Source organism: Melitaea cinxia, chromosome 28 (assembly GCF_905220565.1).
Source record: "Melitaea cinxia chromosome 28, ilMelCinx1.1, whole genome shotgun sequence".
Taxonomy (NCBI): domain Eukaryota; kingdom Metazoa; phylum Arthropoda; class Insecta; order Lepidoptera; family Nymphalidae; genus Melitaea; species Melitaea cinxia.
The window spans coordinates 6,583,936-6,609,847 of NC_059421.1; the positions used below are offsets into that span (position 1 = coordinate 6,583,936).

Genomic DNA, 25,912 nt, shown 5'->3' on the forward strand with positions numbered 1-25,912 from the left:
TTCACTACTATGACAAAGGTGAACCATATCTTGATTACCTTGTACAAAAAAAAAACTTACGGGACAAAAACAGTGTGGCGTTAGTGTTGGTTTGGTACCCTCGACTAATCCTTCTATTGTTCGCCAACACTTAAAAGTTAGTGGTATTGATATGATCTGAACAAATTACACTATTTTTTGTGGGCGTCCAGGTCTGTCTGTTATTACAATTTTTTTCCATGTATCCCTTAAATTTGGATTTTCAGAAAACCTGCCAAATTTTTATATAAAACATTATGGTCGAAGTTCACATTAAGTAATTCTAGTAAAATGTATTAATACTCGTAATACGCGTATTATATTTAATTTAATGCAATTTTATTATATAACTATGTTTATTAAAAAAAGCTAGCAATATTATATTATAAAAAAATCAAGATCTCAAAAATGTCTGTCACCTCTTTTGCCTTTGCCGTTTTTATCGATAACTTTCTACTAACAAACCGGTAACAACACTATCGCTCGGCGACAGTGACTTCTCGGAAATAGACTCCGATCAGTCGCTCGACCGATCCGCATATTGTATGAGGGCGAGCGGCCTATGTTGGTAAACAAATCGAGTCAACACGACCGATAATATTTGTAATTTTTAAGTTTAAAAAAGGTTTAAAAGTAGAATACAAGTAATAATGTGATTAAAAAATACTTACGTATGAAAGGTAACGCCATGTTTTAGTAAATTTGACGTGGCAGATCTTTTTTTGAAGCAAAAAACAGAACAATTTGGCATTTTTTGAAGGACGTTGATTCAATCGCGCAACTAGATTTAGTCTAGTGATCAGAGCGGCTGCAACTAGTTTTATTGTACGCATATGGCCATTTGGCCTTATACCTTGACAGAGGGGAACGCCTGTACATGGCTACTCCCCTCCGTGTTGCTCTTTGTTGTAACTACTCTAAAAGTCACACAAATACGTCATAATTTTAGCAGAATAACAATGTCCTTTACTATACCTATACCGACTATATGTCATTGAAAAAAGAAAACATTGGTAAAAAACGTATTAAGAAAGGAGTAAGATGGGGTTTTCGAAAGAAGAGTAGGTAATCTCTTCCAGATACTTTTAGATACAAGACATCCATACTAACCTCGCTAATTTTTGGGTATAGGACACGGTATATTTCAATGTATGTAGTAATATAGTACCTAAAGACTAGCTTTTCGCTCGCTTCCAATTTCTTTCCGTTAAAACATAGGCCATGTAACTCAGTACAAGTTCTTGAGATCTTCCTTTACAAATATATATATATTTTCGCTTTTCATTATTACTATTGATAAACTGTGTGGATACTGTATTTCGAATAATATTGACGATCTTCAATCTACTTGCACATCAACGCTGCTTGCGTAAAAATACTTTAGGAGCTTCGCAGACAATCAATTAGTGCATAATGAATTTCTTTTGTCAAAGAAAATGTTTAAAATAATTATTCGTCACTTCATAAAAATCATACAAAGGAAAAAGAATTTTAAGCACTCTCCTATTTCTCATTATGTACTTGTATTCGAAAAGGTCATCGTCTGTAGTTTTAAAGTTCACGATATATTGAGTATTTCGTATAGGTAAAAATTAATCGTGGTATTTTACGATTTGGAAAGAGTTGAAAGCTTAGATCCACTGGTATTTTTGATACTACCATCAAAAACGTAAGGAGAGGGAGATTAAAAAAAATTCTCTTGTTAAAAGGTGCTAACGACGCATTTTTATATAAACCTTATGCCATTCAGTTAACTGCCCCGGATCTAGTAGGGGCAAATCGGGGCCTGCTCCGGGCGGTAGTTTCAAAATCTGCTAAAATCGTAACGAAGGTCAACGAAGGTATTTATATAATACTTTTTGACAATTGAGATAATTTTGATATTAGCAACAAGTTTCTACTCCTGTTCCGAAAATTAAAAATTCGGCTTTGTTTAATACTCACTCAGTTATTAAAGTTCATACGATATTCGTACCGACAGTACTACATATAAATAACTATAGTTGCACCTGAATATCATTACTGTCTATCTATTTTATAATATATCGATTTCTACAGATAATAATTGTCTGTTCTCTAACAAAGAAAATAACCGACTTCAAATTACATCGGAAAGTATGTAACAATGCACATTTTTAGGAATTATTCAAAAACTACTCGTCAAATCTCACTCAAATTGCAATGGAACCACACGACAAGCACCAACATTCTAATTAAAAAAAATCTTAAAATCAGTACACCCAGTAAAAAGTTTTGAGGCAACACAAAAAATACGATTCAATTTAGAGCCTTCCCCTTTTTTAGATCGGTTAAAATATCGAACTGTATCTGTTTTCGGTCTTAGCATTAAGTATTTACAAATTACCGTCTAACAATTCGATGCGTTGTTTCGCTAGAACCCTTGACCTCAAGGAACGAACCTCCAACTAATTATTACTAGTACATGTTCTAATTTAACACTTGCTAATTCTCACGTTAGAAATGTTTTACAAAAGTGTTTACTTAAGTTTTTTAAATTAAAACGTTATTTCTTGTAATTAATGTTACATTGTGCAGTTAGCCTTGTGAGTTGCGATAACTGTATTGATTTTGTAATTTTACTTTATAATATAAAGTAGCTGTGCGCCGCGGTTTTGCTCGCTTTAATTTGAGGAAACAACATACTAAAATATCATATAGCCTTCCTGGGTAAATGGACTATCTGACACAAAAATAGTTTTTCAATTCTAACCTGAAAGTAGCGCGTTTAAACAAACAAAAACATCAAGCTTATAATATTAGTATAGATAAAAAATAGTCCCCATGTCCCTTGGTTACGACATAACTTGAGAATGACTTTACTTATTGCATTCTACTTACTTTAAGAATTGGAACATTTCAGGCAAACTTAATGATTATTTGAACTTTGCGCGTTTAACCATTTCACAATTCAGGACGTCTATTAGATCAGTTAGTTTAAAGAATAAAAAAAATTACAAATTGTATAGTTTTGCATATAGTAATAATAATAATATAAGCCTTTTATTTCAGACATTTACAATTATTTTTCTTACTTAACTAACTTATCTCTAAATTGTCGAGACCGTGTCCGTTTGCCCTTGGTTGGCATAGGCCTCTTTCAACTTCTTCCAATACTTTCTTTTCGAGCTTTTCTCGTTCACGTAGTGCCCGCAACTGCTTTGATATCATCTTCCCACCTTTTGAAAGTAAGAAAAAAAACAAGACAAAAAAAAAAAAAATGGTGGGAAGATGACGTAGTTTTGCATATATTTGTACTTTATAAAGGATTTTTCCTTAGATTGTTAAAAAATATAATGAAACTAATTAGCTTCCTTATTTTGTTATGGCGTCTTTCCTAATCGTGGAGTTACTTCCTTTTAGATACTACTAGCGGTTTATTAGACTTTCAATTTTAACGAGGTATTTAGTGCAAGGTGTGTATTTTTTAATGTTCTAAATTTAAGTATTTTTCTAGAATGATTGAAAATGGTTATATAGCAAGAACTTATCTTTGCTTTCGCTCATAGTCCTCATAGTCCTCATTCCTTGATTTATTTCATTATTTTATTTTTAAAGCATTCTAGATTTCCAAGGTGTCTTAAATTGATACAGCTTTCAGTGTTGACTTCGTTTATTTAATCATAGAAATAACCCGTCATATTCTATAGATCTAATTCGTTAAAAACCAAGTCTTCAACTTCTTGGAAAAAAAGAAACTTCTTTCGACTTAGATGCAGATTGTTGTCGCATTTCAACGTGTCCTTTGATATTGATTTTTTAAGCGAAATGGATAATAAATATTAAATATCAGATTTTGCAAGGTCAGGAATAAATAATTAACTTTACACAACGAGAACAAATCGAACATACCCGATGTTCGAAAACCACGTATGTTTAGAAACAAAAACCTTAAATAATATATTATAATAAACGCTTCACATACAGCCCCCAGTAAGATTTTCGCCTGTGTTGGGGCTACGGAAACACAATATACAAGCACACACACCCACACTACGACAATTATATTTATGCCCAATACAATTCTTCCTCTTCTTCTTCCTCTTATTCTTCCTCTTCTTCTTCCTCTTCTCCTTCCTCTTCTTCTTTCTCTTCTTCTTCCTCTTCTTCTTCCTCTCCTTCTTCCTCTCCTTCTTCCTCTCCTTCTTCCTCTCCTTCTTCCTTTCCTTCTTCCTCTCCTTCTTCCTCTCCTTCTTCCTCTTCTTCTTCCTCTCCTTCGTCCTCTTCCTCTTCCTCTTCTTCTTCCTCTTCTTCTTCTTCTTCCTCTTCTTCTTCCTCTTCTTCCTCTTCTTCTTCCTCTTCTTCTTCCTCTTCTTCCTCTTCTTCTTCCTCTTCTTCTTCCTCTTCTTCTTCCTCTTCTTCTTCCTTTTCTTCTTCCTCTTCTTCTTCCTCTTCTTCTTCTTCTTCTTCTTCTTCTTCTTCCTCTTCTTCTTCCTACGTTTGGGCTAATCTGAAATTTAAATTATAAATATCTAAAAAAAGCACTACGAATTTCGCTGTCGCTGGTGGGCATGGTAAGGTTGGCGGATTCAGTGGGCGGGGCCTGAGACAAAGTGGGCGGGGCTTGAGACAAAGTGGGCGGACCTGAGCCAGAGTGGGCGGGGCCTGAGTTCGAGTAGGCGGGGCCTGGGGCGCGTGGTCAGTGGGCGGGGCATGATAGGCGGGGTCAGTAGGCGGAGCTTGGTCCCCAGTGGGTGTGGCATCCGCAGCTCGTTGTGCCCTTGTCCTGACGCCCTTGAAGTCCTTGAAGTCTTCTCTCGGAGTCAATGGCATCTCCAAACCCCACTTCTGACACCAGTTGTTACGTGTTAGGGTTCGAAAGATTTGGAGAGAAACACCTGCTGACTCTTTTCAAGACTATTCACTAGCACTAGGTCCAACACAAAGCACTAGGTTCTAGGTTAGGTATAGGTATATGGATAGTTAAAGACTATATTTACAGTTTTAGTCTTACACAATAAGTTACTTGCATAGGTGGTAAAATTGCGGTGCACAGCTAGTGTTACCAAGATATAGTGATTGCTTGCTAGACGGCATGAATCTCACGAGTCCGACGTAAAATACTTTCCGTCAGAGTTCATGTGTCTTGTAAGGCAGTTTGTGATGTATGAAACACTTTATAGATCGTTTTTATCTAGAAAAACGGCTATGTGTGCGTGATGTTATAAATACACAATTTTGATTAGTGTTACAGTGATATGACAGTCGTCGCCATAGTAACAGACAGTACAGTTAGGTGATAAAAATAAAACTTCACATTTCAATGTTGAAGTATTATTTTAAATTTTGAAAAATAAAATGTGTTATACATTGTTTTTACATATACTTTACTAACAAGGTTTCACATAGAAAAAAAATAAAACTCTTCATTGACGTAGGGCAAAATCTGAAGTAGCCTAATTGGGGAAATACCTTTATCTTACAGAAGATGACATGATGACAGCCAAAATATTATCGCTTTTTAAGTGGTGTTGTGGTCCTGTGGTAGCCGGAGCTCCTCATAATAGATTGTGTTGACAGCAAAGGTAGGGTTGGCAACGCTCTTGTGATGCTCATAGTATTGTAAGCGTCCATTTAGTACAAAAAACACCCACATAAAAAGTTGATAATGTATTTATTCAAATTTGACTCACACGTAGCAGATGTCTAAACAAATTACACGAATCGTAGGAGCCTAGCAATTACCCTAAATGTCATCCAATCTGACAAGCAGGTACTCAAACTACACGTAGTCGAAACCTTAAGGGAGTTGGCATTTCTCAATAAGTTAAAGTGTCTTAAAAAGTTGTTTTAAAGATATTTTTGTACTTTGGTATTTTTAAATTTTGTCCCAGGAGTCACTCGATAGACATCATTGTGTAATGCCGTAAAATTAAAAAAGTTTTAGAAAATCCATTACGTATGTCGGAGTCGGCGAAGGAAAGCATTTAAAGAACAATTGTATGATTTCGGAAAAGATGCGAGACGTATCCATTCATAGTACATTATCGTAGTGGATGAAGTTCTCATTTAAAAGGATTAGAAATTTAGGGTAGAAGGTAATTGTATTTGGAATAAGATAATTCTTAAGAGACATTATACGTAAAGTTCAGTTAAAATTCAGTTTTAAACCAAAAGTTATTCTTTCAACTATTATGTATTTGTTCAGATTTTTGTTTACTGATGGGCCATATGCGGATAGGAGGAAGGCGGAAGGAGGGTTTTCATTCTTTTACATTTATTTAACATTACTTTTAAGTAAAAATTAGTCACTCCCAACCTACATAAGTTTATCCGAGAGTGATAATCTCGCCGTACTCGGCACAAAACGACTGTGTATGTACATAAGTCGTATATGTACGTTGCTCTAATTCAATTCCTTTTGTCACGTTTATTTATAAATATACTAGCTGACTGCCAAGCTGCCGCTGACGAGCCCCTAAATCCCCCCCCCCCCCGTGTAACTTAGGGGTATGAAAAATTGATGTTGGCCGATTATCAGACCTTCCCGATATGCACACGAAATTTCATAAAAATCCAATCCAGCTGGTTTGGAGGAGTATTGTAACTAACATTGTGACACGTGAATTTTATATATAAGATAGATAGATATATAAGATAGATATGTATTGCCTATACATAATAAAGGTAATTAAACGAAATTATGTATTTATGTATGAAAGAGAAGGGTTGAAATATATTCTACCCGCATATTTACCCTCATGAGTATTACTGTTATTATAGACTTGAACGTTTTATTAGGTACTATATAGCTAAGTTATAAAACTTTATGTTAGTTTTATAAGTTCGCATGACGTCACTAGAAATTAAATACTGGAAAAATTACCAGCTAGCTAACGCTTAATCCGTTATGTGATTTAAGTATAGTGTTGATTGATCTTCTCTGCTCCAGGATTACATTCCTACCTACCGTCGTATTTATTAGAACAAATATACATATATTTGGTCTGTATGTCAGTTGGCTGTTACCTAAACCACAGGTTGCCAACCTTAGGAACAAATTACCCTGTATTTATTTTTAACGTATTAAAAAAAGTAAATTCGCAGATGATGATTTGCCACTTTTAAGTACTTCTTTAGAAAATTAAGTAATTAACTTAGAAATTGTTTTCATAATTGTATAAAGTTATGTATTAAAATCAAAAGTACAAAATCGAATCTTTTTCTGTCTTATATCGAGTAAAAGTGAATAATAAACAACGAGCTATAACATTTTTCTCCTAATCCCGACAAGTTACATAGTGGTCATACTTGAGAATAACTTTTTTATAAACATTGAAAAAGTGCGTCAATCAATTTTAAAATTTACAACATTTGAAAACCTAGATATGTGATAATGTCAACATAGACTATTCAATAGTAAACTATAGTTTCAAGTAATAGTTCCTATATAAATTTTTGAAAAACTTTTACTAAAGTTGAATTTATTTAACATATTAAAAAAAATGGAACGTTGGCTCAGTTTTGCACTTAATTGTAATATGAAACATAATATAGCCTTTATATATTTAAGTTGGGCAAAGTTTCATGTCTGTCCAAAATTCATTAAAATCGGTAGTAGTTTCGGAGATTAGCCCGGATAAAAATCGTGTTTTAATCGCGATTCGTTCTTTAGTTGTGTGTGGCAGTTAGTTATAATTGGACGGCTATGCGTATGTACCTTGCCAGAGTAGCTCGTATATTAAGAGAAATTAATTCTTAAAAAGGGGCTTCATTTAGGAATCATCGAACACCCTATACATAATATTAGTGTAGATATGGCTGCGAATTTCATTATATAATTGGTACCATAATTAAGGAATCATAAAAATTTATTTCAACCTACCTTACCCCAAATTGTTTCCAGAACACTAATGATAATAATATCCTCTCCTTTATAATAAATAATTACAGTTAATTGACAGTACTAATTTTGTAGTGGAAGGTCTTAAATATACTACTAGATACCCGGCGAAACTCGTATATTTTATGAATAAAGTACTGATGTTTTTAAGTTCTTTTTTTTTTTAAACTTTTTATACAAATTTTGTTTGAGAAGTATCCAACTCGTTCGGAAGTCATTTGCCGTTAAACATTTCTGCAATCCATTTTTATTTACATGCCTAAATTAATTTAAATAATCGTTAAAGAAAGAATTTTTTTTTGTTATTTATCTTTGAATGATCATAATTCAAATAATAATTAAATATACTATTAATTAGATATTACTGAATCTATAACGATTTACTGTTTTTAAAAGAATTACTGTTGTCTGTTGTCGATTTTTCAATTTACTACGAGTAGAAGCTTATCACTAACGATAACTAATTCATTTATTAAGAAATATTATACGTATATTTTACATTTTTAAAAAGTGAGTTTTGTATTATGATAAATAGCTGTGGTCACAACTTCGTCCGCGTGGAATTTAATAAAAAAGTTATTGTTCAGTTCGCAGACCTATAAAATAAATAATTTTTTAAAATAAAAGTAGCCCAAGTTACTCCTTACTACACCCGCTATCTGCTAGTGAAAGTCCTATCAGAATCGGTCCAGCCGTTTCAGAAATTAGCCGCAACAAACAGACAAAAATTTTAAAAAGTGTTATTTTGGTATATCTAGTGTGTATACTATACATCCATATGCATTTAGTAAAAAAGCGGTTATTTTAATATTACAAACAAACACTCCAGTTTTATTTATTTGTATAGATCACATAAAGAATTCAAAATTTTTATTATATATCTCACCTTAACATTTTAAACAATGATTACGATATTGATTACGATTCAAAAATCGGAAACATCTATATCTAAAAAGTTTATTAGATGTGAAAATTGGATATAAGCGAAACCGCGGCAGTCGTATAGCTATATTATAGACGTCGATTACAATTATGTGTTCGAGTCTCAAAGATAAATTGTCGCCTTAATCAGTGAGTTATATAAATTGATGGTTTACTCTTTAATTTTATGTTCTCTTTGATTAATTACATTGTTTGCTCGACCTTGTTTATTTACTGAGATGACACGTGATTTTTAGAGTTGTTTCTATTACTACTATGAGCTACTAAACCTGTAAATGTTATTAAAATTGCCTTAGTTATGTAGTGATTATTGACATTTTTATCTTTAGAAGCTCTTCTGTGTATCTAAGATAGATCAAGTTCACTTTGTATTCCTTAGAGATGTGTATAAGTAATGTGTTATAATGTGATATTTTATAGCCTGTTATGTTATATACGCTTTTGTAATTTAATGTAAAATATCTTTTCCAATTGGATTTTAATTTATGTACAGATTTATGTTTAATTTTGCATATTATAAATCATCTTATATTGAAAAGTTATAGGCAAATACGTGATGTATTAACATTTCATTCGAGTAGCGTAAATAGTAACTTAATTTAAGCGTGGGTTAAATCGCGTGATAAAAGAACTATTATTATAACCACAACACATAGAACAATAGTTCCAATTATGGTTAAAAATAATAATAATATTTAAAGAAATAAAACTAAGTTTTATTGGCAGGGCATTAGAGTCAATACTTGATAAAACTATATCTAATACTCACATAGGTATTATCGTGAACTACTCACGCAAAGTAATAAATCGATTAAAATAGTCATTTCCTTGTTACATACATGGTGGCAAACAAACAGCGATCCCAAACGTATGATAATTAGTGTACATGTACGATAATTTAATGCCTACGTACGATATACGATCGTCCCCTAGGATCGTACTAATCGTATAATTCTGTTCGTCCTACTGAAATGCAACGTTTTCTTTTAGGCGACTGAAAGTTGAAAACATTTGTGTTCAGTATTTGTTTTTTTGTACGATTATTTGAAGCGACGACCCTTTCTTTGGCGACTGATATTTTAAAACAGTTTGTTCAGTGTAATTTACTTAAAAACTTGAATTTTAAAATATTTTTTGGGTGTACAGTAATTGTTCCGAAAACACGATAATTTCACGGTACTGTGTCGATCAGACGGGCAATTTTTTTTAGTAACAGTGCAAACAAATTCAAATGAACGGACGATCCGCGTTCCGCCTGGTATGCAACGTCGACTCTGTAGGTATTTGTTACCTTTATCCAATCTGGTAATATTTAAAATGTCTGATTTAAAAATGACTAGTCTTATAAGAAGGGAAACAAGGGTGATATAGGAAACAACAGACCGATCAGTTTAATGTCCAATATTTACATAAAAATTGTACTAAACAGAATTACCACTACACTAGATGAAAACCAACCTAAGGAACAAGCTAGTTTCCGAAATAAGTTCTCAACTATAGATCACATTCACACTCTAAGACAAATTCTACAGAAATATAGAGAATATAATAAAACACACTACATAGGATTTGGATGAGATCCTATATCACCTAAAGTATTTTCAGCAGTACTGGAGATGATCTTCAGGAACCTAAACTGAACAAAAAAGGGGCTCAATATAAATGGCGAAAATCTCAACCATCTACGTTTCGCAGATGATTTGATTTTGTTCTCAGAGGATGCAGAAACTCTAGGTCTAATGTTGACAATGAATCTAACCGAAAGCAAAATTATGACGAACGCCCAACAAACAGTAACTATTGAATAAATAACAGTAAATAACGAAAAAATAGAATATGTAAATGAATATATATATCTAGGCCAATTTATATCTACAGATGATTGCATGAATAGAGAAATAGAACGAAGAATAATGAATGCTTGGAAACGGTTTTGGCCCCTTAGGGAAATAATTAAGGATAAAGATATGCAAATGACAGGAAAAAAGAAAGTATATGAAATATGCATTATGCCATGCTTACTATATGGGTGCCAGACATGGGCGTTAACAGAACTACAAGAAAGTAAATTAAGTCTGCCAAAATGAAGATGGAATGAAGTATTTTAGGCATAAAAAGAGGAGATAGAGTGAAATTGCGAGAAATCAAAAAGAACAAAATTTAAAAATGCAAACACAGTCTACAGACATCTTAAACGGCTTTGGACGGGACATATCGCTGTCCCCGGGCAATAAAGCGGTAATATCAAAAATCAAATTTTACAGGAGAAATAAAAGAAGCTAATTTGTTTATAGTGCAGTGTACAGTGATCCAAAACAGACGTTCAATATGTCAAATGAAAGCTATTTTTTTTACCAATTTAAGCTTTTAAAAATATTTTTTTTAAAAACAAATCGTATATTTTTTTAATGAAATAATTAAAAAAATGTATAATACAATCCATAGATGATACAATTTTAATTGCAAGATCATTAACAGTTACTGTAAAGATGTTCACCGGTTTTTTTGTGTTATTTTTCTTAAGAATAATGCAATAATACATAGCTTAGTCGTAAGAGAATTATCCATGCAATAAAACGGTTATTGTCATTTATTCTAACGAAATATTAATAAAAAAAAACTGAAAAAAATAAGAGTGATAGATTGATACTCAGAGAAGCCAAAAATTAAATAACATTAAAAAGGGTGTAACCGGCGTATACCGCTTTATTGCCCGGGGCCAGCGATATGTTAAGGGAAAGTAAAGAGAAAAGGACTAAGTTAGTAACAGAGTGGTATCCAAGAGATAGTAAAAGAAATAGAGGAAGACAAACGAAAAGATGGGGAGATGACTTCAAGAAAATAGCTGATCCACAATGGACACGCTTAGCAAAAGATAGGAATACGTGGAAATCTTTAGAGAAGGCCTTTTTCGACAGACAAGCTGTTCCACACAAACACCCAGTTGCCGATCATTCAATCATTACAGCCTATACAGTCCACTGCTGGACATAGGCCTCCACAAGTTTACGCCAAAAATAACGTGAACTCATGTGTTTTGTCCATAGTCACCAAGCTGGGCAGACGGGTTGGTGACCGCAGTACTGGCTTTATCGCACCGAAGACGCTGCTGCCCGTCTTCGGCCTGTGTATTTAAAAGCCAGCAGTTGGATGGTTATCCCGCCACCGGTCGGCTTTTTAAGTTCCAAGGTAGTAGCGGAACTGTGTTATCCCTTAGTCGCCTCTTACGACACCCACGGGAAGAGAGGGGGTGGCTATATTCTTTAGTACCGTAGCCACACAGTCCGATCATTCAAATACAAGTTAAATTTGATTAAATCAATTTGTTTTTTAGAAAGTAGGCATGTATTATTATATATTAATGTTTAGGAAAGAAGCAGCAATAAAGGCTATTTTATTTTATTTTATAGTGTTAGTTTAACATTGAGTATGTTAAGAATACCTTCTTTGTTCTAGATGCCTATACTTATAATTAGTAATATGCTATGACCTAATGACTAATTTTAACTATCAGGTATGTACAGATCTTACTACTTTAATAAATGCAAATTTCGGATCGATATTTGTTATACATTCAAGCTAAAAGGGCTGAACGGATCTGGATGATATTTGAGTTAGAAATCTGGAATAATATAAAGTTACTTTTTCCTCATGGCAAAATATACGATCCCCGTGAGATGGATTTGTTTTTTGTTTTTCACAACAAGCGCCGACGTGAGTTTTGCATAGTGGTAGTTCGGGGTTCTGAGGATAATAATGACGTAAGCAAATTTTTATGACAAAAATATCTATAGTTCCTATGGTATATTATATGAGATAAAATCAAAATTTGCATGCAACAGTTAGTTTTACATATATGTACTTTTGAAATTGAGTGAAAAGGGTCACGTGATTACGCACTAATAAAGGGTTTTCGAGATACTTACGGAGCAGTTATAATTCATTTGGAAAAAAATCATACCCTGTTTTTGGACACTTAAAATTTGATGTCATACTTTATTAAGTGAAAGATAAAATACACAATTAAATTTTGATAACTTGAATTGAGTTAAACTCAACCTATACGGCATTTTCCGCTACTATCAATTTGAAAATTCCTGCAAAAAACAATTACATTTATGATATACAGACCAACATCAAATATTACGATTTTGTGTGTTTTTTTTTTAAATAAAAATAAGAAAAAAGTGAAATAGATGTTCATAATTAATTGCATAATTTATGGTATTTATGTATTTTTAAAATAATCTGCATTTTGAAATTTATAATAAAATCTCAATGTAATTTATTACTTGTGTATTTGCCAATTTCATACACGACTTGAGAATATAACCAGGAAAATGATTCAAACCTAACAAAGAAACAATCACGGGGCGCTTGATGCAAATGAGGGAATAAATTTTAATTGTAAATTAGGCATCAGTATTTGCAACAAGTTTATCAAATACAATTTTGAACTCTATTTTCATACACATAGAGTTTAAAAATTGCAATTTTTGTTCAGGAATATGGAACGGCCATCGTTGTGTACTTTTTTTATTATGATTTAGTATTTTAACTTTCTTTTTCGTTTGAAGGGCGAGTTGTAGATAAGCTTTGTATTAGTTAGGTCAGTTTGTTGATTGCTATTTTTATGTAAATTAAGCCGTCTATTAGTTGGTAGCTTATTATTTATCTGTTGTAAGTTTTAACAAAGAAGAAATGCGTGTTACATGACCATAACATCGATCAAAGACGAGTCAAGTAAAATCTCATAATATTTGACCTAAACAAATCTGGTCCCCACTTCAATTAACCTAACTAAAGCTATTTTACAACAATAAGTGTTTTTAACAACTAGGGTAATGGTTGATTGTTATCACGAAATGTCACTAAAGTAAACCTTAAAGAAATATAGTATGGTTATGATATAATAATAAAAAAACGGCTCACGTAGTTAAAAGATCATCTCATGGATGTGCTAATATGTGACAATTTGAGTAATTTTTTATTAAAAGATTGAATCGAAATAAGTAGTAGCTCTAGTATAACAATATTTTAGGTAAAGATACAACAGCAGCGTTTAGTAATAGTGAGACATATTTTAAAAAAGCACTAGTTATATTTTTAACGACACTTATTCTTAGTAGAATCAGCATTACTAAGTTGGAAACTTTTTAACTGGACTTTTGCAAAGTCATTATTTAAGTATTGTAAAAGGCTTACTTATACAAATTATATTTTAATTTTTTTTCATTTATTCCCCATTTTGAACTATTCAGTTTGCTTCTTGAAGGAACACAAAAGCTTTGTTGGTGTCGTTTTATTTTATTTTTCTGCTTTTAATGTTCCTGTGTTCTTAATTCAAAGACCTTAATTTTGATAATAATTGTCCCAGGACAATCGTGTAACTTAAGGGAAAAGCACTATACGCTTATTCAAACAATTCAATTATATTTATTGTAATTATAAAGGAAAAAAATGTTGTTCTCTGTTGAGTGTCACGATTATTAGTTGTGGCAAAGCTTACCTAATTATAACCCTTACGTGATAAACAACATTTAACAAAATACAATTTAATAATATACCAAAAAGTTCCATCATAAACACTTTTTAGCGGAATCAACATTATGAAATTTTGAGCTTTTTACTGTATTTTTGTAAAGTGATTTAAAGTGTTTTTCAAGTAATTATATATTCCTTTCCAGTCGTGCGGCATCTGCACGATGTTTCCGTCGTGTATGTCTCTTCTGCCGCGCAGGAACGAGCCGAGACCTCCGCGGCCGGGGCAGGCGCCCGTCGTACTCAATGTTTACGACATGTACTGGACGAACTGGTGAGCCATTTGACCCACTAGGAACTGTTGTGATCCTTTATGAATTAATTTGAACCCTTTTGAGTCAGCACTAACTTACGATTTACTGAGAAACACTACGAAGTACTATGAAACATTTTGAGCCAATATGAACCGTTATAATTTGCTACTAACCATTATTAATTATTAACTTTATTAACCAATATAAGTCATTATGAAGTGACATGATTCGTTATGTACTATTAAAAATTACAATGAACCATTATAAATCACTATGAACCATTATTAATTACCATAAACCATTATGAATCACTATGAGCCACTGGTGTAACTATTATCATTATGTATTTTTTATCGTCTTAAAACAAAACATCGATTAAAAAGTCAAAAAGTCTGTAACAAAAACAAAACACACGAAACAAACAAAAGTAACTATTTTTGTTAACGTTAAAATTATAATTTTATAAACTTGTACACGTGAGGTTTGTGATTTATTATAATTAAGAAAACGTGTAAAAATAGTGTAATAGTTGAAATTAGTTACATTTTATACAACAAGGTCGGCAAACAAGCGTACGCCTCCCCCGATGGTTAGTGATTCCCGTCGTTTAATTATAGATAGATGCCTGCAACAACAGAAATGTCGCAAGCGCGTTATCGAACCAACCCCTAAACCCCCCCCCCCCCCGCCTTCCAGGAACTCCGATCACCGTACTCACCACAGAAACACAACACTGCTTGAAATCAGTGAAATCAGTATTATTTAGCTGTGATCTTACACAATAGAGGTACATCCCCAGATTTTGAGCAGTATATTTTCTGCTGTGCGTCCTACCTCAGTAGTTATTTAAAATTATTAAGATTTACTGTACTTGTAAAACTTAATGAAAGTACTTTTAAACTTTACATTTATTCCTCTGATGTAATATGTATATTCCGTATGTGTATTCCGTTGCGTGGTTAAGTTTACACGTTAAACTTGTTTAGTAACTTTAATTAAAGTTCATACTTACTTGAGAAAATAATTATTTCATAGTGTTGCAGTGAAACTATTATAATATTTTTAGTTATAAAGATTTTTTTGTTGTTTCATTTTTCACTACGAAACAACAAGTTCACAATATGATTTTTTTACAAGAAATATACATAATATATTACATTCACGTTTTTTTAGGCCTAAGAAAAATAGTATTGGACGTTTATACAGAAGTACGTTGCCAGAGTAGCTCGTATATTAAGACAAAGTAAATTAAAATGGCTTAGAGTTTTTTTCACACGGAACGTGATCACACTTGCAGAACCCCCCCCCCCCCATTCGAAGGAACGTAGTTAAGGAGCCGAACACCATATATATGTATGATTTATAAATATAAAAAAAATCAACCACGTAAACCTATAAATATATGTGCTTTTTCATTCATATTTGTGAGTATAAATCTTAATATTTACAACGGACAAACGTGAGCTTAAAATAGGAATAATGTTTTTCGATAGTTTATCTCATTGAAAACAGTTCCGCACCAGTGATTAATTTACTTAGAACTAAAAGTAATTTATCAACAACTAATCAATAATGCTCTGATAAGTCCACTTGAATACGAATATAATAAGTAGGAAGTGATTCGTTCCGTGCGATTGCTATAAAAGTCTAGCTTGAAGCTTTTACGGTCGCTAAAACCGATTTATATGTAAAACGAGATATTTGCCATGTTTGTCGATACTGTAAATTCAAAATAACCCAAAACAAACATGACTCATATACTGCTTAATATAAATAAATAAATAAATAAATATAACATACACACGCGGTCGTCTGTTCCTATGGTAACCAACTTAATGCTTGATACAGGTAACAGACGACTGTTATAACTTTTTTTTTGTTTTTTGATAAATATACATAGAAATAATACATATAGAAGTATATAAATACAAATATTACACCCAGACTCAGTCGTGAATCGAATCCGCAACCAGCGGAACAGAAAGCAGGGTTTTTTTTTTTTTTGAAAAAATTGCTTCAAATCGTTGTTTTGTGATTATTGTTAATAAGTAAGTTTTAAAATTTTTGTGAATGAAATAAAACCGTAGTATTTTTACATATATAGGCTACAGCACCGTAGACCACATCCATACTGTTCGGTAGATTATTCAAAAGACAAAAGAATATAATCAGCCGCTGTGTTTGGCATTTGTGGACTACGAGAAAGCTTTCGACTCTGTCGAGACCTGGGCTGTCCTGGACTCTCTGCAGAGATGTCATATCGATATACGACGATGACCGTTCATGTCCAGGACCAGAGAACAGGACCTATTTCCCTCCGGCGTGGGGTAAGACAGGGAGATGTAATATCATCAAAACTGTTTACCACTGCGCTGGAGGATGTCTTTAAGACCTTAGATTGGGGAGAACGAGGCATTAACGTCAACGGTGAATTCATCTCTCACCTTCGTTTCGCCGATGATATTGTCATCTTTGCGGAGACGTTGGATGAGTTAGGCCAAATGCTGGCCGGCCTAAACGAGTCCTCCCGACGCGACGTGTCGGTCTCTGTATGAAATTGGACAAAACAAAAGCTATGTTTAACAATCAAGTCTACCGAGACCGGTATCGGTCGATGGTACCCTTCTCGAAGTTGTTCAGGATTATATTTACCTAGGCCATACTATCCAACTAGGCCGCAACAACTTCGAGAAGGAGGCCGACAGGAGGATTAGGTTGGGCTGGGCGGTTTTTGGCAGGCTTCGTAGAGTCTTCACTTCGAAGATTCCGCAATGCTTGAAGACAAAAGTCTTCGAGCAATGCGACCTGCCTGTGTTAACATACGGAACCGAGACGCGGACACTGAGGAAGGAACTGGTCCACAAGTCTAAAGTCGCTCAACGTGCAATGGAACGGACTATGCTTGGGGTTTCTCTCAAAGATAGGATTAGAAATGAGACTATCCGCGAGAGAACGAAAGTAACTGACATAGCCCACAGAATTAGCAAGTTGAAATGGCAGTGGGCTGGTCATCTGTGTCGTAGGACCGATAGCCGTTGGAGCAGGCGGGTCCTGGAGTGAAGACCGCGTCTTGGCAAACGCAGTGTGGGACGTCCTCCGGCCCGTTGGACCGACGATCTACGTAAGATTGCCGGTGTAGGCTGGATGAGGATTGCGTAAAACCGTGATGGCTGGCGCGCACTTGGGGAGGCCTATATCCAGCAGTGGACCGCAATAGGCTGAACTGACTGACTGAAAAATTGGGTCATCTATGAAGGTTGTGCGGTTGAGATTGCTAATGGCAATCATGGTAAAAATGCTTTTCGTTATTTAATTAGTGTACCTTAGTTTTGTGATTTTTTTCTATTATTATTTGTAATTGTAGTGAATTCATATTTATCGATCACGGTTCAGCATTGTAATATCCTACTATATATGTATCAGCCTCTTTCTCCATGTTGAAGAAGGTACGGAGCTAAATCTACTAAGCGTCTACTGCGGGTTGGTGGATATATTACCTACTATACTAATAGTAACTATCGTTATCAGATGTCTCTGATAACAATCGGGACTGACAGCTTAACGTTCTCCGAGCCGCGCTGGGGTCTCCCACAAGGACAGACATCCAAACCGAAAACAACTACTTGTACAAATCCTGAGCGGGAATCGAATGAGCGACCTCGACCACGAATCGATCATTCTCCTACATGGAGAAAATAAAAATATATATATCATCATAATAATAAAATTAAATTAAATTGATATACAGATTATAGATTATTATATGATGAAAACTCAAAAATTGTCGCCATATAAATAGCGGCAGTGCGAAATTATCATTTTAAAAAAACACGGAGAAAGAGACCTACGCCCAGCAGTGGGATGTTACGGGCTGGCATGCGTGTGTGCAGGTACACGGCGGGCGCGGGCGTGGGCGTGTTCCACAGTGGCGTGCAGGTGCACGGCTCCGAGTGGGCGTACGGCGGCCACCCGTACGCCTTCACCGGCGTGTTCGAGATCGCGCCGCGCGACGAGCGCGAGCTGGGCGAGCAGTTCCGGTTCAGGTAGCGGCTCGTTGTTGACGTCTTGCAATCTACGCACACGGTTGTTTAACAACCCCCCCCCCCCCATTATATACCCTTTAAGTCAAGCCAAAGTAATTTATCGTCTCTATAACTACAAACATTTTTTGCCCATTCTACGATTTGCTTTTGCCAGTTCCAAAATCGTTTTTTATCAATAAATACTGTTGGCCTTTGATTAAATAAAAATAGGGCTGTCTCAAAGATTATAACTGGACGATAGCTTTTTTTAGCAAAATCTTATCAAAATGTTTCTTTTGTTTTCAGGCAAAGTGTACACATAGGATACACGGACTTCAGCGAAGAGGAAGTGAGACGTCTCGTGACGGAACTTGGCAAGCAATTCCGCGGTGACAGGTATGATTAATAATATCGATACTATACAAAATTGACAGCCTGAGCAAAACCCAAACATAAGTTTTAGTCTACAACTAAGTACCACAAATAAAAATCTTATTGAGGAAAGGCAAACCAGAAAATATCTTGCTCAAAGTTTGGACGATTGAGGAAGTTTCTTTGGTGTGTATGGTAGCTAGAGCTCTTAGGGAGTGTTAGGGATAAGGTTGACAACGTGTTTACCAATAAAGTCTACCTGTTATCCTATGTCACATTAACTAAAAAAGTACAATTTTTGGATCCGCTGGTAGCAAATACTTCTTATTATATATCATAAATCTTTTACCTGTTGGAAACGTTATACACCAGATAGCTTTATAGCAAACGTATGAGATAAAAATTGCAAATGAAATAAAAATTAAAAATGTTTCTTTTTTTTCAGATATCACTTAATGAATAACAATTGCAACCACTTCACGTCCGCGTTTTGTTTGGTGAGTGCTCACCATTAATATTGCGTATAGAATAATAAATATTTTTATTTTTACTTTACTAGTCTTGACGTAAAGTTTTCCTCGCGTTAAATCTACATTACAAGGGTTTGAGCATGGTTTTACCCTTGATAAATGTTGATATATAACTACTAGTTTACCCCGCAAACGTTGTTTTGCCATATATATTATTAACCCTAGTGGCGTGCATAAAGATTAAAAAATTTTTAACAGCCACACTGCACTTACTTTCTCGCAATTTTTTCCTAATTTATTTTTATTTTGTTGGAAATAGAGGCTTTTAGATAATTTCAAGAATAGACAAGTAAATTATAAGACACGTAAAGTGCATTTATACTAATAATGCAGGCAGGCTCCTGGGGGGATTGGGGATTGGGTCGGCAACGCGCTTGCGGTGCTTCTGGTATTGCAGGTGTCTATAAGCTACGGTAATCGCTTACCATCAGGTGAGCCGTACGCTTGTTTGCCGACCTAGTGATATAAAAAAAGGCATACAAATACACGTACAGCAACCAACTGATACCTATTACCAGACTCGGGTAACTCATGAGTGAGTGATACAAATGAAACATCAAACAAATCAGTTACTGGATAGACACAGTGACCTCATAAGGCCGGCACTCTGATAATTTCGTTTGTGTCAAACATAGGAAATCATTGATAACGCTATTAATTAGTTACGAAATTGTATTCTTAATGAAAGTACTTGTTTATTTATTAATAAATGAAAAATTATAATGTCATTGTTATATTTTATGTGTTAAATCGATACGCCTAAACAATTTTTAATTTATCTGTAAAATCGAACGGGTTGAATTTCGATGCACTATTTACTTTCATCAAACACACGTCTCCGTTACATATTTCACAAGTAAACTTATTCATCACTAATATATTTTCACTAATAACAAGAACGCACAAACGAAAAATTAAAAGTGAATTGTCATAATATTTTTCTGTGGAATGTTGCGATTACGCGACCGTGTCAAAAATCATAATTATTAATACAAACGGTTTTGAATTCAAGATAATTTAATTTGACAGGTTATTCTTAGGCAGTGCCTAATTTCGTTGTTAACCGACCAATGTTAAAAACACAATACTTTGTTCGTATTCCATATGACGCGCGCGACATTGTAAAATTGTAGGATTATATAATGTCTTACTGTCATTGCTAACATTTGTTATGCGATTATAGGCAGAAGTTTCATAAAAGGCCCGTCGTCGATGCGCACGAAGCTGATATCGCATAATATGATGGCGAGTTTTTTTGTAGCGGATTTAAATTGCATTATGATTTATGTCTGTTTCAAAACATGTATTCAAAAATAATTGTAATGTTCATGTTTTATATATCATTTTTAGTAATATGCCAGGGTAGGCAGTGCCCCTCTGCCTGTATGAAATGCACGCTACGGATTAACCCCCTTAATCACTCCCTCTTCTATAACTTAGGTATATGAAAAATAGATGTTGGCCGATTCTCAGGCCTACCCGATATGTATATTTTTTTTTATAAAAATCGGTCCAGCCGTTTCGGAGGAATACGGTAACTAACATTGTGACACGAGAATTTCATTTATAAGATAACCATTACATTTTATAATAGTACTGTGATAAACAGTAAGTCTTACTGTTTGGTTAAGACTTCCTCGTAAACTTTAGGAGTGTAGGGAAATTGCGTGGTTGTGGTAATGAAAGCACTAATTTATAATAAACTTCTTTAATGAATGTACAATGGCGGTTACACAGCGAGCGGGGCAAGCAATGGAAAGGACAGAGAGATTAGGACACGGAAAGACGATACAAAGCGCCACCTTATGGCAAAATATTATAATATACTAACAGGGAGTTAAAATAAAATGAAAATCAAAACTGACTAAATAAATGTTGGTGCAATATTATAATACAATAATTGTTGTGTTATTATTAACGTGATAAAATAAGTACTTGTATTTTGAATTAACTGTTTTGCTTCTATTCGTCGTTGTGAAGATTTATTAAATAATAACGTTTGTCCGCAGTTTCTCGCGCGTAGAAATTGCTCATATGAGGTACTAAAGTAGTACCTAATATGTATAAGCTGTGTGGTTACGGCATTAAGAATATATCCACCCCCTCTCTTCTCGTGGGTGTCGTAAAAGGCAACTAAGGGACACAGTTCCACAACCATCTTGGAACTTAAGAAGCCGACCGATGGCGGGATAACCATCCAACTGCTGGCTTTGAAATACACAGGCCGAAGACGGGCAGCAGCGTCTTTGGTGCGACAAAGCCAGTACTGCGGTCACCAACCCGCCTGCCCAGCGTGGCGACTATGGGCAAAACACATGAGTTCAGTCCATTTTTGGCGCGAATTAGTGGAGGCCTATGTCCAGCAGTGGACTATATTAAGCTGAAGTGATGATGATGATGATGATAATAATGATGATGATGATGAATAAGTATATAAGAAAATAATTTAAGGATACCTGTATTTGTATTACCAAAGTTATGGTTCGACAGTCGCGCGACAGGCTACTTGGACAGCAGTCCAAAAATTATTTACTTTAATTTCTTTTGTCTTCTAAACAAACTTTCAACCCCTAAGTCACAAATTTTAAGAGCAGAATTATGACTATCGCTAAAACACGTTTTTTATACTAATTAATGATTAGTAACCGCAAAACAAATATTCATAAAATAATAAACTTCTATACAAATATGAAAACCTATTTCACTTCTTCAAAGTTAGTATTTCCGCAAACAGTTAAATACGTACTAACTTATTTTAATGATTGATCTAAAATAAAGTTTCATACCTCCAACTTCAAAACTGATGGACTTTCCGTACTGACTTAAAATCTCTGGTTTCACCCCTTCAAAGATAGAATTTCCACAAACGCGGAAATATTATACATATTTATTCATTTTTAATCAGTAGTCCAAAAGTAAAGTTTCATGCTGCTAACTTTAAAAATGACGGACTTGTCATAAAAACCATCAACGTCAATTACACCCCCCTTAAGGGTATAATTTATCAAAATACGTTCTTAGCGGACGTCTACTAACTTGTAGCGTTTTAGCAGAAAAAATTAATGACTTTTATATAAACTTACGAGAGCCCATAGACCCCCTTAGTGCGACCGTTTTGCAAAATCCGTTCATGGTAAATGTCTTCTAACTGCTAATTACCTGCCCTCCAAAATTAAATCTCGTAGCCCAAACAACGAAAAACTTTCATGCAAACTTGCGTGAGCCTTTGAATCTCTGGTGGAACTAATGTGGGGCACAGTTACTGAGGTAGAGCATAGCAGGAAATATCCTGCACAAAATCTGGAGCAGCTTACTGGGGAAGTACCTCGACCTTACAGAAGATCAAAGCAAAATAATTCTGTTTCAAGCAGGGGGGGGGGGATTGAATGGGGTAGGGTCCGCAACGCGCGATGCTTGCGATTCTTGCAGTGTTTCAGGCATCTATAGACTACGGTCATCATTTATTTACCATCAGGCAAGTCGTAAGCTTGCTTGCCGACCTACTACTTGTAAAAAAAATCGCCTTATTATGGCAATGTCGCAAAATCCGTTCTTATTGAACATTTTCTAGCTATTAAGTACATCCTAGCCAAAAGGCACCCTTATACGTGAAGCAATTCTCGATGTTTCCTTACGCTTTTGATTATCTTTATATATCGTCTCAAAAAATACAACGTATAATAATATTAGTTCAATTTTGTGCAGGCGCTATGCGACCGAGATATACCGGCGTGGGTGAACCGACTCGCCTACGTCAGTTCCTGCGTACCTTTCTTACAACGCTGCTTGCCAAAGTAAGATATATTTGTAGATATTATAGTTTTAACGATTTCTTTTTATGATCTATATGTATGGAAGCTGTTGCTTGTATATCACTTGTATTTCTCTGCTGTGTATTGCTATGCCGTTGCTACTATAATGATATAATGGCCACCAGGGAGTGGTTGACCCCGGCGGCGCTGCAGCACTCGCTGGCGGCGCACTCGCGCTCCTCCTCGCCCACCACGCCCTCGCCCACCACGCCGCACTAGCGCCGTGAGTACACCGACACGCTACTGTACACGTCACACGTCACACGGTACACCACACCACACTCACTACACTGGCGCTCCTCCTCGCCCACCACGCCGCACTAGCGCCGTGAGTACACCGACACGCTACCGTACACGTCACACGGTACACCACACCACACTCACTACACTCGCGCTCCTCCTCGCCCACCACGCCCTCGCCCACCACGCCGCACTAGCGCCGTGAGTACACCGACACGCTACCGTACACGTCACACGTCACACGGTACATCACACCACACTCACTACACTCGCGCTCCTCCTCGCCCACCACGCCCTCGCCCACCACGCCGCACTAGCGCCGTGAGTACACCGACACGCTACTGTACACGTCACACGTCACACGGTACACCACACCACACTCACTACACTGGCGCTCCTCCTCGCCCACCACGCCGCACTAGCGCCGTGAGTACACCGACACGCTACCGTACACGTCACACGGTACACCACACCACACTCACTACACTCGCGCTCCTCCTCGCCCACCACGCCGCACTAGCGCCGTGAGTACACCGACACGCTACCGTACACGTCACACGTCACACGGTACATCACACCACACTCACTACACTCGCGCTCCTCCTCGCCCACCACGCCCTCGCCCACCACGCCGCACTAGCGCCGTGAGTACACCGACACGCTACCGTACACGTCACACGGTACACCACACCACACTCACTACACTCGCGCTCCTCCTCGCCCACCACGCCGCACTAGCGCCGTGAGTACACCGACACGCTACCGTACACGTCACACGTCACACGGTACATCACACCACACTCACTACACTCGCGCTCCTCCTCGCCCACCACGCCGCACTAGCGCCGTGAGTACACCGACACGCTACCGTACACGTCACACGTCACACGGTACATCACACCACACTCACTACACTCGCGCTCCTCCTCGCCCACCACGCCGCACTAGCGCCGTGAGTACACCGACACGCTACCGTACACGTCACACGTCACACGGTACACCACACCACACTCACTACACTGGCGCTCCTCCTCGCCCACCACGCCGCACTAGCGCCGTGAGTACACCGACACGCTACCGTACACGTCACACGGTACACCACACCACACTCACTACACTCAACATTCACTACACTCAACATTCACCAGACTCAACATTCACTACACTCAACATTCACTACACTCAACATTCACTACACTCAACATTCACTACACTCAACATTCACTACACCCAAAATTCACTACACTCAAAATTCACTACACTCAACATTCATTACACTTAACATTCACTACACTCAACATTCACTACACTCAACATTTACTACACTCATCAGCCAGCTTTATCTTTGGAACCCATATTTAATAAACAGATTACACAACAAAATACTTGAAGAAAAGCGCTTCATGCTACACACAACACATATTGCTCAAGTTACGGTATATGCAAAACAAACAAGTCACCCTAAACTTTATTCTCTTATAATAATATAGTTATGTAATATTAGATTAATAAAGAGTTTTTTTTTTTCTTCCCAGACGAGAGTCTGCGGCGCTGCAGATACCAGAAATAACGTGTTGTGCGTAATATTTAGGTGTAATTCTAGTTGACACTCCATTTGGCGCATTGTCGATAGTAGTTCTTATAATTATAATAAATATGTTATCTGTAACAACGAAAAAATGCAAATAAATAAAATAGTATTCCAGTTTTAAAACCGAAAAAAATTATGAATGAAACAGAAGTTTATCATTCATAAAAATATAAATGTTGTATTCCAGTTAAATCAGAAATAGGCGAAAAATAAATGGTGTTTTATCACTAAAATTATTTGCTTTTTAACTGAAAATATTAACAAAATTATATCAACATATGTAACTCTGGTATAGACCTTGTTAAACACGCCTAATTAAAACATCAGAAAAAAAATTGACTGAATTTGATATACTTTTTTGCTAATAAAAAAAAATATGATACCATAATAATATCAGACAAAAAAAAAAATTAAAAAACAAAAAAGCACAGAAGTATTAAACTAAACGAATTGTATTGTAATAAAAATTAAAAAATGCACTGCTTTGAACAAACAGAAATTAAAAACGATATTTTATAATTCATAAATAAAATTACTGCTTAAAAAGTGATTTACCAAGTTCCTAAAGATTAAATAGTATTTTGCAAGTTTTTACAATAACCCTACAATTCGCTAACTCGAATATAATACAGTCAAAGAATAACATCATCATTTTTTTTAATATATGATCTTTAAGCCATTGCCATATTTAAAATTCACAACAACATTTATCAAGTATTAAGATAAAAC

The 25,912-nt window shown here is 35.6% G+C and overlaps 1 protein-coding gene across 1 annotated transcript in view; it reads left to right on the forward strand.

The window, feature by feature from the left end:
* Positions 1-25,666, forward strand: part of LOC123667578 (deubiquitinase DESI2) — a 42,920-nt gene extending 17,254 nt beyond the window's left edge. The window contains exons 2-8 of the mRNA XM_045601457.1: positions 14,509-14,636; positions 18,507-18,659; positions 18,945-19,034; positions 19,456-19,507; positions 23,246-23,334; positions 23,478-23,575; positions 25,128-25,666. Coding sequence (XP_045457413.1) covers positions 14,527-14,636; positions 18,507-18,659; positions 18,945-19,034; positions 19,456-19,507; positions 23,246-23,334; positions 23,478-23,571 — 588 coding nt within the window. The 5' untranslated portion in view covers positions 14,509-14,526 and the 3' untranslated portion in view covers positions 23,572-23,575; positions 25,128-25,666. The remainder of the gene's footprint in view (positions 1-14,508; positions 14,637-18,506; positions 18,660-18,944; positions 19,035-19,455; positions 19,508-23,245; positions 23,335-23,477; positions 23,576-25,127) is intronic.
* The last annotated feature ends 246 nt before the right edge of the window (positions 25,667-25,912 follow it).